The sequence below is a fragment of the Prionailurus viverrinus genome, chromosome B4 (genome assembly GCF_022837055.1).
Source record: "Prionailurus viverrinus isolate Anna chromosome B4, UM_Priviv_1.0, whole genome shotgun sequence".
NCBI classification, from domain to species: Eukaryota; Metazoa; Chordata; class Mammalia; order Carnivora; family Felidae; genus Prionailurus; species Prionailurus viverrinus.
In genome coordinates this window covers 57,921,171-57,935,212 of record NC_062567.1, presented here as the reverse complement: position 1 = coordinate 57,935,212, position 14,042 = coordinate 57,921,171, and the positions used below count along the sequence as shown (strand labels likewise).

The 14,042-nt window shown below is 39.0% G+C and overlaps 1 protein-coding gene across 12 annotated transcripts in view; it reads right to left on the bottom strand.

The window, feature by feature from the left end:
* Positions 1-14,042, bottom strand: part of PPFIBP1 (PPFIA binding protein 1) — a 175,851-nt gene that overhangs the window by 18,021 nt on the left and 143,788 nt on the right. For 9 of the 12 annotated variants that reach the window (XM_047864974.1, XM_047864975.1, XM_047864977.1 and 6 more), the window contains 6 exons: positions 13,852-13,936; positions 11,109-11,263; positions 5,263-5,375; positions 4,613-4,669; positions 2,185-2,245; positions 1,778-1,807 (listed from right to left, as the gene is read on the bottom strand). In XM_047864974.1, coding sequence (XP_047720930.1) covers positions 1,778-1,807; positions 2,185-2,245; positions 4,613-4,669; positions 5,263-5,375; positions 11,109-11,263; positions 13,852-13,936 — 501 coding nt within the window. The remainder of the gene's footprint in view (positions 1-1,777; positions 1,808-2,184; positions 2,246-4,612; positions 4,670-5,262; positions 5,376-11,108; positions 11,264-13,851; positions 13,937-14,042) is intronic. The other 3 variants (XM_047864970.1, XM_047864980.1, XM_047864973.1) reach the window with 1 other exon arrangement.

The following is a 14,042-nucleotide window of genomic DNA, read 5'->3' as shown; positions in this document are numbered from 1 at the left end:
GCAGGTTCCATGTTGTCAGTGCAGAGCCTGACATGGGGCTTGATCCCAGGAACTGTGAGATCATGACCTGAGTTGAAACTAAGAGTCAGATACTTAACCAACTGAGCCTGCTTAGTAATCTATTTAAAAAAAAATTTTTTTTTTCACATTTATTTTTGAGAGACAGAGAGAGACAGAACACAAGTGAGGGAGGGGCATAGAGAGAAGGAGACACAGAATCCAAAGGAAGCTCCAGGCTCCCAGCTGACAGAACAGAGCCCGACACGGGGCTCAAACTCACAAACTGTGAGATCATGACCTGAGCCAAAGTCGGATGCTTAACTTACTGAGCCACCCAAGCGCCCCATAATCTAACTATTAAGTTATACTTTAAGTACTGTTTATTTTTGGGGCACCTGGGTGGCTCAGTCAGTCAAGCATCTGACTCTCAGTTTGGGCTCAGATCATGATCTCACGGTTTTGTGAGTTTAAGCCCCACATTTGGCTCTGTGCTGACAGTGCGGAGCCTGCTTGGGATTCTCTCTCTCTCTCTCTCTCCCTCCCTCCCTCCCTCCCTCCCTTTCTCCCTCCCTCCTCCCTCCCCTACTCACGCTGTCTTTCAAAATAAATAAACTTAAAAATTTTTAAATAAAAAAATTACTGTTTATTTTTGAGCTTTCTGGTTATTTGAATATGCAGTTACAGAAATATGATCTATTATATTGTTGTAGTATTATCCAAACAAAGATGCTTTTGTTTGCATGTTTTCATTTCTCTAAAATCTCTTGCCCTTTGTTTCTTTTATTGCAGAGGTGGAGAAAGGGAAGAGGGGACACAGGCTTTAAGGTGGTGATTTTATTCTCCATATCTACTGCTCATCGTAACTACAAGTTTGTAGGTGCTACAATTCAGTGATTCTGTTATCTGTGTCATTACTGATGTCAAAATCACTTAATAATTTATTGAACTGGAAAGACAAAAAGGACAGAGAATGATTGTAATCACAGCTGTAGAGACTGTCTGTGTCTCATCAATGATACCTACATCATGGCTCAAGGCATTAAGAGCCAACAGTCAAGAGAGTGCACTTGGAAGTAGCCTCTCTACCAGAACCAGTAGCCTCTCTACCCTTTACAAAGTTGATGATTAAAAATCAGAGGAAAGAAGAACCAGAGCCCCTGTTGATAATGTCTTTAAAAAACAAAAAACAAAAACCAAACCAACAACAACAAAAAAACCCACCAAAATGTTTGCTGTAAACAGACAGTGGCTATAGTAAATGAATGGCTGGTCTAAGACTGGTGATCTAAGAAGGACTTTTTGTGAGGTCTAAGGAAGTCAAAGTATGACCATTAAGAACATCAACAGCCTGATTTGAGTGTTTGGGGTTTTTTGGTTTGTTTTTTACAACAGTTTATTGAGGTGAAATATAAAAAGTAACTACTCTGAATTGAACAGTTCGATGGCATTTAGTACAATCACAGTGTTGTGTAACCATTATCCACCTAGTTCCACAGCATTTCCATCATTCTCAATAAAACCCCTTACCCATTAAGCAGCTTCCCTTCCTCTCTCTCCATCTCTGGCAACCACCAATCTGTGTTCTGTCTCTATGGGTTTATCTATTCTGGATAATTCACATAAGTGGAATCATTTCATGTGTGATCTTTTGTGTCTGGCTTCTTTCATTTAACATGTTTTAGAGATTCTAAGTTTTGGTTTTTTGGAGGCATTTAAGCAATCACAGGTATTAGAAGTCTCAAACATATTTGTATTATAATCTAGACATAAAAATTACCTCTGAAGGCTTCTGGACAGACTCTGTATCCTGTTCAAAACAACAACAATATTTTAAGGTTGTTACAGGAATCCCTTATATGTTGAGAATGTGTCACATACAATTCCATAAATTAAATTTACATCTACTTCAAAGCTATACAATTTCAGTTTCATTTATTTTCAGTAATGGTTTATTAAAGTCTTCATTTTTTTGTTTTATATACTACTTTCAATCCTTCATATTCATATTTCTTAATATTCACCATTAACAGTGATATCTAATAATTTTTCATTAGAGAAACTACAAGCTCTTCTTAAAAGAGTTTTATCTGCAAAATGGAAAATATGAAGAACCCTGAAGATTTTCTTCTCAGGATAACCAAGAGAAAAAAAAAAAAAAAACAACAACAAACAAACAGAACCAACCCCATCTGATGACTCTTTCTTCAGATTGCCCAGGCTGCTGGACTTTTGCAGACTCGAAGTTCTAAAAATAACAACAATAGTAATAAGGATTGATAATAAGTGCCTCTGGTGCCACTGTTTCTAAGTAGAATACCTTGGAAAGAAACTAAAATTGTGTGTGGGTTGAATCCTGGTAATAAAAGAAACTCTGGATTCAGGCAGTCACTTATGTGCTTAACTAAATTATAACATTTCGTTCTTTTAAAAGCAGAGGTGGTTAACTGTCCTGCCAATAACTCTAAATGTCCTGCACATGGTAGGATAGCTGGAAAAACACATAGGACTATCCCTGTGATGTCAATATTTGAAAGTGAAACAGTGTTTTCCATGGACTAGTGGTGCATCCTTTGCCTGTATACATTTACACCAGAAACTTTTAAAATACTCACATACTATTTATATATAATCCTTGTAATTAAAATAAAGGACCAAAGCGTTACAATTCAGTTCACAAAGGAATCAATTTTCTGAATCTGACAAAGCACTTCATTTTATAGTTATGATCAAGGCATAATAGAAAAATCCCCATTGCTGCCCACAGTAATTTATTTGCTATCCTAGTAAAGGCAAAGTGACCCTGTAAACATCCAGAGACTTTCTTTCACATAAGTAGCATTCAATTATATAGAGCTGGTCTTGCTCAGATTTTGAAGGCAGGAATATGTGACCAGCTTAAAAAAGAGATAGAAAAAAGCAACATCTTTCCTCTAAGAGGCAAAATAATATAAACATACAAAGAACCTTTTAAAAGGCAATTCTCGGGGCACCTGGATGGCTCAGTCGGTTAAGCATCCGACTTCGGCTCAGGTCACGATCCTGTGGTTGGTGGGTTCAAGCCCTGCGTCAGGCTTTGTGCTGACAGCTCAGAGCCTGGAGCCTGCTTCGGATTCTGTGTCTCCCTCTCTGTCTCTCTGCCCTCCCCTGCTCGTGCTCTCTCTCTCAAAAATAAAGACTAAAAAAAAAATTTAAAAAATTGGGAGCACCTGGGTGGCTCAGTTGGTTAAGCATCTGACATCAGCTCAGGTCATGATTTTGCGGTTCGTGGCTTTGAACCCCACATCAGGCTCTGTGCTGACAGCTCAGAGCCTGGAGCCTGCTTCAAATTCTGTGTCTCCCTCTCTCTCTGCCCCTCCCCCACTTGCACTCTGTCTCTCTCTCTCTCTCTCAAAAATAAATAAACATAAAAAAAATTAAAAGGCAATTCTCATATATTTACATGTAAATAAGTTGCTAGAAGTGCTGACTACCATGGGAATGCAAGCTGGTGCAGCCACTCTGGAAAACAGTATGGAGGTTCTTCAAAAAACTAAAAATAGAACTACCCTACGATCCAGCAATTGCACTACTAGACATTTATCCAAGGGATACAGGTGTGCTGTTTCGAAGGGACACATGCACCCCATGTTTATAGCAGCACTATCAACAATAGCCAAGGTATGGAAAGAGCCCAAATGTCCATCGAGGGATGAATGGATAAAGATGTAGTAAATATATACAATGGAGTATTACTCAGCAATCAAAAAGAATGAAATCTTGCCATTTGCAAGTACATGGATGGAACTGGAGGGTATTATGCTAAGTGAAATTAGTCAGAGAAAGACAAAAATCATATGACTTCACTCATATGAGGATTTTAAGAGACAAAACAGATGAACATAAGGGAAGGGAAACAAAAATAATATAAAAACAGGGAGGGGGACAAAACAGAAGAGACTCATAAATATGGAGAACAAACTGAGGGTTACAGGAGGCATTGTGGGAGGGGGGATGGGCTAAGTGGGTAAGGGGCACTAAGGAATCTTCTCCTGAAATCATTGTTGCACTATATGCTAACTAATTTGGATGTAAATTAAAAAAATTAAAAAGAAAATTAAAAAAAAAAAGAAAAAGAAGTGTTGACTACCAAATAAACAAAATAAACAAAAGAAAAGATCTCATCTTTGAGTACTGCTCTGAACATATATTTTCCTAATTTAATCCAGACTTTTACTTGGATAAACACAGATGTTGGGTTGGTTTACTACACTGAAAGTGCAAAAAACCATTGTAGCCTTTCCAGCCATCACCCCATCCTCTGTGACTCTTTTCTGCTAGAGTCAAACTGCAAGTCAGTGCAAACCTCAAATTCAAAGCACTGAACTTCACGTGAAAGCTGATGAAGGAAGGTTAAAGATGGGCAAAAACCTGGCATGAGGTAATGGTCAGCGAGCAAGTATTTCTTTGTTAACTTACAAACCTCACCTGCACCCCCATCCAACCACTACACCTGCATTAATGTATTCAGGCCTCAGAGTCATTTGCTTTTAATTTTGGTTATTGTTAGTGTAATAGAAGCTTCCTCTCTACCAGGTCTCAAGTGACATTTTTTACATTCAATAATATGACTTACGAAAGACTATCAGAAGGCTGGGTTTCAACAGCAGCACCAAGGATTATTTTTCCATCACTAAAATGTAAAAAAAAAAAAAAAGAAAGAAAAAGAATTTATACACTGTAAGAGTAAAAGAGCATACATATTCTAAGTGAACACAATTGTCAAAAACAAAAAACTGTGCGAGGGAATATATTTTACTCTCTTTACAAATACTCCATTATATTTTCTTTTATTTGGTCTAATTGTAAGACTAAGTAATTGAGAATATGCTCCCTCAAAATTCTACTTGCTGATGGAGAAACTAGGGTATCCCTGTCCTGAATCCTTCCCAGCCATCCTGCAGGCAGCCTCAGGCACGTGACTGTCACTATGGACCTGGCAACACTTGTTGACGGCCACCTATGACCTAGACATAAAGCCCAAATGCCCTAAAATCCCTCTCTAACCTGACCACCATACCTCCCCTGACTCCTCTCTTGTGACTCCTTGCTTCCACACCTTTTATTTCAATAATACAGAACTGATTTCAAGTCCCTTGGCCATGCCTTCCTGTTTCTTGCCCCTGTGAAAAATTATGTTTGTAAATGAATGCAGCGCATCCTTGTCTTTGCTTGACCTACTCTGTTGAACATTTATATTGCAATGTCAGAACATAAATGACGTACTTCTCTTCAAACGAAGTCTCTGGTTGAGGCAATTTTGCTTTTTCGGAAATTTCCAAGCCCTTAGATGTTGGCAATAATGAAGGGACCGAAACTTGCAAGATACCGGTGTGGAACTGTAATGTAATTACAAAAAGGCCAAAAATCAATCCATCAAACAAAACATAAGTCACAAAGAAAAAAAAAAAAAAGAAGTAAGACAATTACACGGTCTATCGATAAAATTTCATACACCTGGGTTCAGCACGCTATTCTTATATTTACAAAACAGTCTCAGTATATAAACATCAATAAGTGTTCGTCAGAGAAAACCTTCTGGAGGAAGGTCATCTGTGAACTTGGTTCTGAATAAAACATAATAAATACCATCAAGTAAGTTAGCCGATCCTGACAACTTGAAGTCCCAGTTAAAATCTTGGTTCTGGCACACTTGCCTAAGTGACCTTAGGTAAGTCACTTAACTAGGTGTCAGTTTTCTCCCCTGCAAAATGAGAATGGCAATGCCTACCGTACAGGGTTGTCATGATTTAAGATGAGATTTGGGTAAAGCGCTTTCTAAACACACCTCTGTTCTCTCTCTCTCTCCCTCTCTCTCTCTCTCTCTCTCTCTCTTTTTAATTTTAGAGAGGTGGGGGGAGAGGGCAGAGGGAGAGAAAGAATCTTAAGCAGGCTCCATGCTCAGTACCTGGAGCCTGACAAGGGGCTCCATCCCACGACCCTGGGATCATGACCTGAGCCAAAATCAAGAGTCAGACGCTCAACTGCTTGAGCCACTCAGGCACCCCTGTTTTCACTTTAATTTCTACCACCAGTCTAACACAGAATGTTGTTCAAACTGGTTAATTTGTGGATACAATTAAAATGCTTTGCTTAATAGCAATATTAGAGCCACAACAAAAATGCATGGCACATTTTCCCCAACAAATGCCTTATGTATCCTAGGGATGGAATCTACGAAAGAAATTTTATACTCTGGCTTTAAATAGTTTCTGACAACTGTAGAGTACTTAGGTTGTGAGCATGTCACAAACTAATAAACCAAACACTTAAAAACAACTCTGGTAAAGAAAAATAAACAAAATTCATCTCAGTGAATTCACTTTGCCAGTCAACCAATTAGTGACAGTGCTTCACTTCTGAAGTCAACCAGGCAGGTAGGGATTCACACCAGTGAACACACATCTAGAGGCCAATCAGTCAACAGTCTCACCTTTGTAACCACACATTCACAGCTGATGTCAACTCACTCCAGTCTCTGCAAGGCCACCAGTCCCCGAGCTCCAAGCATCCCCCGAAACCCCACATATGATCAGCTGAAGAGATTGTCTGAGACCAACACAGTTCCCTTTGTTAAATAAATAGGCAATAAATTTAGCTTTGTGGATTTTTGTTTCAGTTACTGAGGGTGGTCTCCTCCCTTGACACTATAAACGGTTATAACATGTGAAGTCTGTTAAAATAACCCGATTGGGCCCAAGACGGAGTGGCCTGTATTAAGCTCCATGTCAGCAAACCCAAACTTAGCTAAATTTCTATGCTCAGTGCAGAGAAGGCTCGGTGCCCAGAAAAGGCAGGCTTAGGTCAACCAATTAGCACTTGCCTTCTCTACACAAGTTACCTGACCCTGCTCCAAGACTCCCCTTCGCTGCACATAAGGAAAGTAACCTTACTCGAACCAACCAGCAAATGCCTAGCATGACCCCCTGTTCCTCCTTCCTTCTGCCTAATAAAGCCTTTCATTTTGTACAGATCCTTAGAGTTCCTTTCCACCTGCTAAGGTGGATGTCCCTCGATTCATGAATTGATGAATAGAGCCAGTAAGAACTTTAAAATCCATTCGGTTGAATTTTGTTAACAGCAAGTCGTATTTATTGTAAAATAGGAAATTATTGCACTATCTTTTTTTTTTTTTTAAGTTTGAATCTTTATGATTAGCTCTGGGCCACTTATTGAGCCATTACCCCTGTGGTACGAAGTTTACAGTAGCTCCTTGGGTTCCTAATCATGGGGATGTGGGTGGGAGGGATGGTTCCACTAACCAAGTGACCCATTTTCTTGATTTCATCTCAAACTTTAGGGCTTTTTTTTTTTTTTTTAAATTTTTCTTTTCAACGTTTATTTATTTTTGGGACAGAGAGAGACAGAGCATGAACGGGGGAGGGGCAGAGAGAGAGGGAGACACAGAATCGGAAACAGGCTCCAGGCTCTGAGCCATCAGCCCAGAGCCCAACGCGGGGCTCGAACTCACGAACCGCGAGATTGTGACCTGGCTGAAGTCGGACGCTCAACCGACTGCGCCACCCAGGCGCCCCAAACTTTAGGGCTTTAACTACAACCTCAAAATCTCCCTCCCAGCTTTCCTTTAACCAAGTCGCTGAACATGCTCAATCATCATCAAATCATTGTTTCCAAACTAAAAGTCTCATTAAAGTAGAATTCACATAGCAAAGGCTTTTTGTTAAGGATATGAGATTATCTAGGCATATCTTACATGGAATAGCAATCTTTCTGTATACATGCAGCATACTCAGTGGCTGTCAAATATTAGTTTTCCCTTCAATATAAATATGAATTTAGTGGGGCGCCTGGGTGGCTCAGTCGGTTAAGCGTCCGACTTCGGCTCAGGTCATGATCTTGCGGTTCGTGAGTTCAAGCCCCGCGTCAGGCTCTGTGCTGATGGCTCAGAGCCTGGAGCCTGTTTCAGATTCTGTGTCTCCCTCTCTCTCTGACCCTCCCCCGTTCATGCTCTGTCTCTCTCTGTCTCAAAAATAAATAAAGGTTAAAAAAAAATTTTAAATATGTATTTAGCAAGTAGGGAATTTTTTTCCCTCTAAAATATTTCTTATTCCTTAACTAACTCTTTGTTTCTCTCTTCCAATTTTATGGAGATATCACTGACATGCAGCAGTATATAAATTTAAGGTATACAGTATAATGACTTACAGATTACTGTGAAATGATCACCACAGTAAGCCTAGTTAACATCCATCACCTTGTCTAGTTACGAAGGGAAGGGATGGGAAGGGACAGGAATAGAAGGAAGAAAGAAGAAAGAAAAAGAAGAAGGAAAAACATTTTTTTTTCCTTACGATGAGAACTTTTTGGATCTATTCTCTTAGCAATTTTCAAATATACCAGATAGCAATGTTAATTATAAGCATCATGTTGTACATTACACTCCCAGCACTCATTTGTCTCATAACTGGAAGTTTGTACCTTTTGACCACCTCCCTCCAATTTCCCTTACCCACTAATTTCTTATTAATGACATCCTTTAGCCCTGTCTTACATTTAAGAGAGAAATGTTAATTGTTTCCTCCTTGAATTCTTTTGCAGTCAATTCAAATTTCCTTTTCTCACCATGTAATTATCAGGAACAGATAGGAAAAATAAAGATGCCACTCAGTTTCTTGTCACCACATAGAGCAAAATGTTAAAAGAAAAGATGACCAAAGAAAGACATGTTAAACATAAGGGAGCCAAAATTGTTTTGTTTAAAAAAAAAAAAAAAAAAAAAAAAAGACAAACAAAAAAAACCCCCTTCTTATTCTTAGTTTCTCTAGACAGCACATTACACTAAAATTCAGAAATACTTTCGGGGAGTCTGGATGGCACAGTTGGTTAAGCATCTAACTCTTGATTTCGGCTCAGGTCATGATCTCACAGTTCATGAGTTCAACCCCTATGTCAGGCTCTGTGCTGACAGCATGGAGCCTGCTTGGGATTCTCTCTCTCTCTCTCTCTCTCTCTCTCTCTCTCTCTCTCTCCCCCTCCCTCCCTCTCAAAAATAAATAAATAAATATTTTAAAAATTAAGAAACAGTTTCAGGGCAAAGATCGAGGTGCTGTCAGGAAAACAGTCTTAAGATGAAGCCATGGGTGTGCCTTTGTTAAGACCTCAGGAAGACTTAAGGAGGTGCTATCTCAGTGAACCCTTCAAAAGAGCAAAACCTCTCAAAGTAAAGGGATATTCCAAGCAGCCTTACAGAAAACTTTAGGTAGAAGAAGGCTTATTGTGAAGATATTTGTGGATATGCTTTACCTGACGGACTGGATTATAAATTAATTCTTAAGAAGTTCCAAGTAAATAAGCTATTACACCAAATTAGACAGACAGGGAGGGACAGAAGGTAGAAGGCCTTGGACCCGTACAGACACTTTGACAGAAAACGACTCATCTGCAATTAGAAGTTCCTTTTTTTTTTTTTTTTTAACGTTTATTTATTTTCGAGACAGAGAGAGAGACAGAGTATGAACGGGGGAGGGTCAGAGAGAGGGAGACACAGAATCTGAAACAGGCTCCAGGCTCTGAGCTGTCAGCACAGAGCCCGACGCGGGGCTCGAACTCACTGGCCGCGAGATCATGACCTGAGCCGAAGTCCGATGCTCAACCAACTGAGCCACTCAGGCGCCCCTACAAGTTCCTTCTTATGGAAATGGAAAGATGCCTCAGAAGGAATAACCAAGAGCTCAGGGGCTGGGCTCTGTCAAAGAGCTGGCAATGTAAGCCTGGCTCAATTTTGGAATTGCTATGGACTAATGACACTTGTGTGTCTTCCACTTTCCCTCTTTTTTAAATGGGAATGCCTAGCAGTTGTTATGCCTATCCCACCACAGTACGACAAGTGTAGAGGGGACACATAGCTTGACCTTTAAGTTCCTGGTTCTTTAAATGGAATGAAGTGCTCCTCGAGAAATTGTGCCCAAGAAGATGTGAGGAGCTTCACCTACATCTTGACCTCGTGTGGATGATGAGATTCTGGATGTTGATGCCTAACTGGAATGAGACCAAGAGGTCTCTGAAGAGAGGGTGAGTGTATTTTGCATGGGAGAGGGGTGTAAATTATCATAGTCGGAGAGTGGAGAGGCGGATTGTACTATTCAGATGTGGCTGCACCAGTATATGCCACCCCACGTGTTCTTCTTATAATGTGCTGTCGTTACTTGTCCATCAAGAGGTAGGGTCTATGCTTCCCCTCTGTGAATGTGTGTGGACCTGTGACTACAGGAGAAGAGCTGCTACATGACTTCAGAGTTCTATCATAAAAAGTGACAGAAATTTGCCCGGTTCTCCTGGGATGCTCATCCTTAGGACCTAAACGCTATGCTATGAGAAAGCCAAGCAGTCACATGTCCAAGCAGGGCGTCAGCTGATGTCCCAGCCAAAAGGAGCCCCACCCATAAAGACATACAAATGGGCAGCCTTTGTGCCTTTCGAGCCGATGCCCAGTGGAGCGAAAATGAAATGTTCCTGCTGAGCCCTGCCCAAATCACAGATCCATCAGCAAAATAAGTGTTGTCATTCAGGCCACAATGTTTTGGGGTGGTTTGCAACAGATAATGGAAACAGGTTTTGGCACCAGTTGGATATGAAAGAAAAGAAAATGAGTTCAAGACTGAGTATTCCTGTCCAGTTGCTTTTTCCAAGCCTAAAGAAGTCAAGGAAATTTTAGTCCATCATTTTTCAGAGGCACAATCAGAAGTGACTAAAATCAACTTCTTTATATAATCAAACTTTATCCCCACTTCATTTATTCCTTACTTATTCTTTAATAAATAGATTGTCCTCTCCTATTTAGGATGACCTCATTCTCCCATGTTTTTCCTGAATTATTTAAATAATTTTGACATCACCCAAGGCATTTATTTATTAAAGAGAGAGGGGAAAAACCACACATTTCAAATGAAGTCCTATGAGACACAAAAATTGCCAAAACTCAGTCAGTAGTCAAACTGAGAAAAGATCCCATGTCTTTCATGTTGTCAACAGCATCTTAACCTTCGATGACACAATCTCTTCATATTGTCAGCAAGATGAATCTCAGCAAAAAACTGAGACTCTGTAAATACCTCTTCTGGAACACTTGTGTTAAATGGGTCACGGCTGGGAGATCCCATTACTGGTGTAGGTGACAGACTTTTCTCCAGGTCACTAAAACCTTGTGCATCCAGCAAAGTGGAGATGGAACTGGATGTGAGCAGATCTTCAAAGTCGCTATCTTGGCCTAGAAAAAGACAAAACAAAAGGAGGACAACAGCAGCTTTTCATTTACATTTCACTTTTGGTGGAAGAATACCAACTGAATATAATTTTTTTTTTCCTCATCTTCAAAAACCAAAGACTCGCCTTTTCCTGAAATCATTAGAAAAATAACAACATGGCATCTAGGAAACATCCCAAACTATGAGCACCTGCGGCTTGGGGGTGGTGTTAACAAAGGTATTAATTCATGGCAGTTTTAATAGATATAATCATGGACTCACAGCATTGAAATCAAAAGTTAATTTAGTCCAAAAATCCTCCCATAATTTTGTTTCAGATTTTAGGGCTTTACAAATTTCAGTTCAGAAATAACCAAGCTGGAGAATACCAGTGGTATAACAAACTAATTCAGAATAGTAATACAGCCACCCAGTAAACAACTCAATCTTCATCACTACTGTGTTCTTGGAAAACAAGAAAACAAACAACAACAACAACAAAAAAAAAAAATAGAAAGAAAAAAGGAAAAGAAAAAAAGATAGGTAATCTTTTGATTCCTTAAGAGGATCCCTGTATTTCATTTATTTTAAGGCAGAAAGAATAGTGTTAGGGACAAATTCAATCATATATCCAGGAAAGCAGCAACTTTAAGAATTTCTTTTACATCTCCAGCGATGAAAAGGATTAAGTGCTGGGCAATAGTGCCAGATATTCTTTTCTAAAACCAAAGAATGTTGCTTAACACACTATTCTCTGAGTAATACAAAATGGCAAATCATATGCTCGTTTAAAGCTATTAACTAGACTTAGTTTCTTAATTTAGGTTTTATTAGATATTTATTCTAATTTTATTAAAATTTAGGTATTAATAGCATTTTCTAAGGATTATCTAAATAAATATAAATCCTAGTGAGAAATCACTATTTATGAACTCTTCATTAGAACAGGACATAATTTTCAATGGTGGTTAAAAACTATGTCTTTTAGCTACATTTATATGCATTTACAAAGATGGAAAAAAAATACATGAAATTGACAAAAGTGATCATGCCAGTGCAATTACAAACAATTTTACCCCTTTTCCCTATTTCCTACATGTTTTATAAAATAATCTGTTTACATAAGTTAATGTTTTCCCTTGATTTTTAAATATAGGAATTACAATGTTGAGATTCTATAAAATCAGAGTTTTAAATGCTACAACTATGTAAAAATTAATCACTTGTGAATCTGCAATATTGTCTAAAAAGAGACACTCTCTTGAAGGCACAGAAAATGCTGACTGATGAGAATCGCATGTAAGAACACTGATGAAGGTTCATTTGCTTGCTCATTGGGATATTTACAAAGTCTTAACTCAGGCTAAGCCCTGTGAACAAAAAGATGAAAATCTTTTCTTCCACTCCCCCCCCCTCCCAGAAATTTTGGTCTGATATATGATTTTCTTTTCTTTTGGCTCATCAAAATTGAAATTCCAAAATCTGAGTGTTTCACGAGTACCCTCCAAAAGATTTATTACCAGTGCTTACTTTTAGAGCAAACAACCCCCACCTACATATTGTTAATGAACAAGAAAACTTTCAAAAGTCTTGACGTTTTTGTTTTAAATGACCCCCAGAGATTTTCCACATTGGAGGATGGCCAACTGGACCACGTGCAGATAAAATAACAACACATCAAAAGGGATCGCTATTTTTTTTCAGTTTTTATTTTTGCTAGTTAAAATACAGTGTTAACATTAGTTTCAGGTGTACAATATTGTAATGCAACACTTCCATACATGATCCTGTGCTCATCTCAACAAGTTGTATACCTTAATCACCATCAAAGCATGACTATTTTTACTTAGATGTCTCACGGGTTGTTTTTGTTTTTTAACTCAACACATTCAATGTTGAACACATTTCAGTGTTCCTCCACTAGGCTTCTCTATATTGGTAAATGGAATCATCATCCGCCCAGTTGCTTTAGTCAGAAAGGTAAATCTTTCTTGATTCTTTCCTCTTCTTCACTCTCATCTGGTCCATCAAACCAATGTTGATTCTAACACCAAAATATATTTCCTATCAGTACCTATCATATCATTCCACTTGGAATGCTGCAGGGGTCTTTTGATTGGCTTCTCTTCCCTCCCACACTGCTCCCTCCTCCCACTATGGTCCATTTGTTATGCAGAAGCCACTGACATGTTAAAAACCATCAGTGAATCCCTCTGGGCTCAAAGAGCTGAATGCCTCTCACTGCCTGGGTGACACTCAACTTCTATCAGCTCAGTTCATCTCATTCTCTCCCTGCTCAGTACCTTCCAGGCATACTCATCTTCTTTTACTTCTTAAACACACCAAGCTCTTTTCCCCCTAACCTCCTGAACACACTGTTGTCCTCCCTCTCTCTGGAATGCTGTCCCCCTGACCAACCAAACAATCTACAGTATTCTCATTGGCCTACACACTCTCTTGCAGAGAACAGATGCCTAATAATAATGTTGAATGAACGAAGGAACTAATTTGGAATAATGGATAAGCTCCCCGAAAGAAAACAAGGCCAAATGTCAAAGTTCACAGCCACTTAAAATCAAGTAAAGTAGAAAAACCTAGAAAGCTACACTACCTTTTTTACCTTGGGCCAGTACCACCGTATCTTGCATTTTCTTGTACCTGTTCAGGCACTGGCGAAGATCTTCTATTTTCCGATCCTATAATAAAATCAATTATCATCTTTAATACTATTGATTTTAAACAGTAAAACTGTGACACAAAGAATAAGTAGACATGAATTATTTACATTATCCAAAGAAGACT